Raw genomic sequence first — 4239 nt, 5'->3', positions numbered from 1 at the left:
TTCTTCCTGGGTCAATGAACTGATTTTTCTAGTTCATTCCATGAGTGTTAACTAGACTATTGAATGACTCTTGTCCAAAGGTTTCAAATTATGCTTCCTGGAACCCCATGGTGTTCTAGTAAATGGCCTCAGAGGCTACTGCATGGAACAGAAGGAAAGTGGGAAGACTCTTCCCTCCATCCTAAAACCAGAGTAGTACTTCTTTCCTCCTCCCTTTCCCATTGCCACACAAGAATACACACGCACACTCACACATGCATTTTTTTCTATCTGACACATTGATATTCCTGACAGCAGTGTACTGAAACAAGAGGGTTCTTTGTAAAAGTAAAAAAAAAAAATGTGAGATCTTATAAACTCTTAACTTTTGATAGAAAGAAACTGAGGCCCAAGAATTGACACTTGAATTCAGAGTCAAAATAGGGAAAAATGTTTGAACAACAAAAAAAAAATGAGTCTTATTGAAAGTGTAGACAATTTTTGTAAGTTGAAGTTTAGTTTCTGGTTAATCTGAAAAAGTACAATGTGAAAGAAATTAGGAATTGCTGGAGTTCTTGCTTAGATTATTACCAGTGTGCTCTTGTATGCTAACATTCCTTTGCTGCCATGCTCAGCATGTCACGTGTAGTCTCAAATGTAGTCTGCAAAACAGTCCAGGTGAACACTGTTACTGTCTCACCTTTTAGGAGATGACAAGGCTCAAAGAGGATGGTTTGACTGTTGTGTACATTCAGCTGGTAAGCACTAGAGCAGGGATAGATCCCAAGGCACCTAGCTCCAGAGCCAAGGGCCTTTGTACTGCTTCCCTCTCCTCACTTCTCTCCACATTCTCGCTATAGATTAAGGCAGAGTCAATTCCACAAAAGCTGAGGAGTAACCACATTCACAAGCCACTTCCATCAAATAACCACTGAAGTTGATCCCCATTATTTATGTAGTTCACAGTTGCATATTTCTCCCAAATTTATTTTAAGCCCTGAAATCACTACTCCTGATACTTCTACAATCATTGTATGTACACGTACAGAGAGAAAAATTTCAAGTTGCTCAAGTTGCATATTTCTAGTTCAGATGGAACAAGGTACATTCTGCTTTCTTTTTTCAGTCCTCATACTGTAAACAAGTATCCCTTTTGGAATATATTTAGTGCCACACTTTTGTGTTTATGTTAATTTCATTGTTTAAAATCTCCCCCATGCATAGTACTGAATGCTGCCTACCATTGATAAGCACAAGTAGGCTGTGCCATGCGTAACAAAGATATACATGCTAGATCAGTAGCAGTGATCTTATATTATTTTTGGTTTAAGACAAAAGATGTTGAGGGCCAGGGAAATAGCTCAGCAGTGCAAGTGCCTACCTGGCAAGTGCAAGGTCCCAAGTTCGATCCCCAGTACCTCATGCTGAGCCAGAAACTGGGAAGGCCATGCCAGCCCCAAAACCAGACATGGTAGTGCATGCCTGTAATCCCAGCGCTGGGGAGGCTGAAACAGGAGGATCACTGTAAGTCTGAACTGTGTAGCAAGACCCTGTACCAATAACTAAATAAACAAATAAAGACAAAAGATGTTAATGTATGAGTTGTTTTTTCTAAACTAAAAAGTATTCAGGCTTAATTACAGTGTTGGTATGTTGCAATGTGCAAGTGGTCTTGAGCTGCAGTTGGGCACTTGTCTCTGAACGGTTCACCATCACTTCTCAGCCTTTTGGCAAAGATCATGTATAAATAGTTCACTAACCCTGTGTTTGATGATAGACAAGACTGCTGTTGGCTGCGACTCTGGAGCTAATGAAATAATAATATGCAATGAATATGGTATTTTTAAATAAAAACACACATAAAATAAAATTGCCCATTAGTGTGAAAATCTTGTTACTAGAGGCTCATAGAAACCTAAACCTATATTTTCCCTATGGGAAAAAATTCAGTATTTGCTAAATTCGATGTTCTTTGAAATTATGCTTCCTGGAACCCCACGGTTACAAATAGTAACTAATGTGATGAAAAAAGTCAGTTATTCTTCATCATGTCTCAGAATCATCCTTGTCTAAGTTTTGGAGGCATGATGGCTGTCCCCACATGAATGAAGCCTGCAAGCCACACTGATTAAGCCCACAGCACCTTCCAGGCAGCCACCTCTGTACTTGCTTTCCCCTCTGCAGAGGGGAACCTGGTTAATCAGGAGAGAAACTCCCTCGAAAAGTAAACAGTGAGTAGAGTGTACATATGGTGAGAAACAAATGGCTCTTGGTACCATGTTGTGGAAATTATCTCACTTAAGCAGATAAAGGAGCAAGGCAAGCCTAGGTGGCTCTGGTGAGCCCACACACACATACACACTCACACACATACTACCCAGTCCATTCGTGACGTGTGTACCAGCCTCTCTGAAAAAACTGCATCCCTACACTCAGCACCTTCAGAACGGGGCTGTCCTTTGTCTTGCTCTGTGCTGTGTAGACACCAAACTCCATCATGTCTGTGACTGCCTGCCAGGGCTTAGGGTTTGTGGTTTCTCTGATTGGGTTCGCAGGCGTCATTGCAGCCACCTGCATGGACCAATGGAGCACCCAGGACTTGTACAACAACCCAGTGACTGCTGTGTACAACTATCAAGGGCTATGGCGGTCCTGTGTTCGAGAGAGTTCTGGCTTCACTGAGTGCCGCGGCTACTTTACCCTGCTGGGGCTGCCAGGTAAGAACTGGGTGCCTGCCTAGATGGCTGCGGAAGTGAGGTGGAGAGGTGACCACAGCCTCTGTCTGGGACATGGGAGAGGGATCACAGGAGAGAGAGGAACTGGATTCACTTTTTAGCAACAACCACGACCACAACTGTTGTTACAGGAATTTTTTAAAAAACCTTAGCGACAACTTTCTAGAGCTAGAAGCTTCTGTTCACCCAGCTAAATGATACCCAGTTTTCCTGGGGCTACTTTATCCTAGTAAGCCCTCTGTGAGCAATAGCATAGTCACAGTCACCCACATAAACAGGATTCAGGAGCCCCAGACTTTAGCCACTTTTTTCCCTTAATCCCAAGTTTGTTCTCACTGAGCTGGGCACTGCCTAACTCCTGAACAGATTCCAGTCCAGGGCTCTTGTGCCTGGCCCCAGCTCCCAAGTATATAAGTAACCAACAGCACTGGGAATGGAGCAGGGAAAAGGCCAGAGAAAGAGAACCAGGATTTGCTGAGATGTTATAGATGGATTCTGCTCTGGGACTCCGGGTTTCAGACTCCAGAAAGTGTTGGTCTCAAGAAATGAGACTTCAAACACTCCCTGCATGGGGACCTCTGCCTGACTAGTGAGCTCTGCTGTTCAAATAAAGTGTTTTGACTACAATGCACCCTCTAGATTGGTGTATCAGCTACCCCAGGGCTATATGTTCATTTGCTTAGTAGATCAGTCACTTCAACTTAAAGAAAAAATCAAGTCATGAGAGTGAGAATGTCAAGAGTCCTTCACTTAGACTGTGGAGCAAGACAATAACACTCATTATTTTTAATTTTTGTTCATTTGTTCCTTCCATAACTGCAAATATAAGTCATAATAGAAGAATTGATCTAAGTCGGGGAGGGTCTGAAGTAGAACATTACAGGGCATTCCACACCAGGAATTGACCGTTTGACTTCAAGGTCAAGACTTAGAGGTAGATATAGGGCAGGAGGTAGGCAACAAGGGAAGGTGCCAGTCAAAATGATTTGCTTTTATATGCACTTGACATTTGTGAATAGGGTAATCCCTAGACCCCCAAGAATCTGTGGGTTTGGCACTCCAAGAAAATGGGATGCCCCTGTCTGGTCAGTGCCAGGTGCCAAGTGAGGAGGGGCCATGGCTGGTGCTGTGGAGATGAGATAAACAGGATATCATGCGACCAACATGCTGCCAGGCCAGAAAGGTTACTGGGGACACCTGAGAGTGGTTAGGATTTGAAGAGAAGAGTGTTCCAGAAGAAAAAATAGCATGGGCAAAAGCCACCATGTCTCACTAAGGCACATAAGAGAGTATGACCTTGGTTGAAGAGGGTTTATTTAAGGAAGATTTTAGAGAACAATGAAGGCCAGGCTAAGGTGTTCGGAAACCTGGGAGAGGTTTATTTAAGATTATGGCATTTGAAGAACATCAGTCAGTTAAAAGAATGAAAAATAGATTGGGGCCAGGGAGATAGCTCAGCGATCTAAGCACCTGCTGGGCAAGCACAAGGATCCAGGTTCAATCTCCAGTACCGCATACTGTGCCA

At 43.2% G+C, this 4239-nt stretch overlaps 1 protein-coding gene across 1 annotated transcript in view; it reads left to right on the top strand.

Moving 5' to 3' along the window:
- The first annotated feature begins 2471 nt into the window (after positions 1 to 2471).
- Positions 2472 to 4239, top strand: part of Cldn18 (claudin 18) — a 35802-nt gene continuing 34034 nt past the window's right edge. The window contains exon 1 of the mRNA XM_004624991.2: positions 2472 to 2696. Within this exon, the coding sequence (XP_004625048.1) occupies positions 2477 to 2696 (220 nt within the window). The 5' untranslated portion in view covers positions 2472 to 2476. The remainder of the gene's footprint in view (positions 2697 to 4239) is intronic.

This window comes from Octodon degus, unplaced genomic scaffold (assembly GCF_000260255.1).
Source record: "Octodon degus isolate 3935 unplaced genomic scaffold, OctDeg1.0 scaffold00008, whole genome shotgun sequence".
In the NCBI taxonomy this organism is placed as follows: domain Eukaryota; kingdom Metazoa; phylum Chordata; class Mammalia; order Rodentia; family Octodontidae; genus Octodon; species Octodon degus.
The sequence above is the reverse complement of the archived record's forward strand: the minus strand, read 5'-3'. Positions and strand labels throughout refer to the sequence as shown.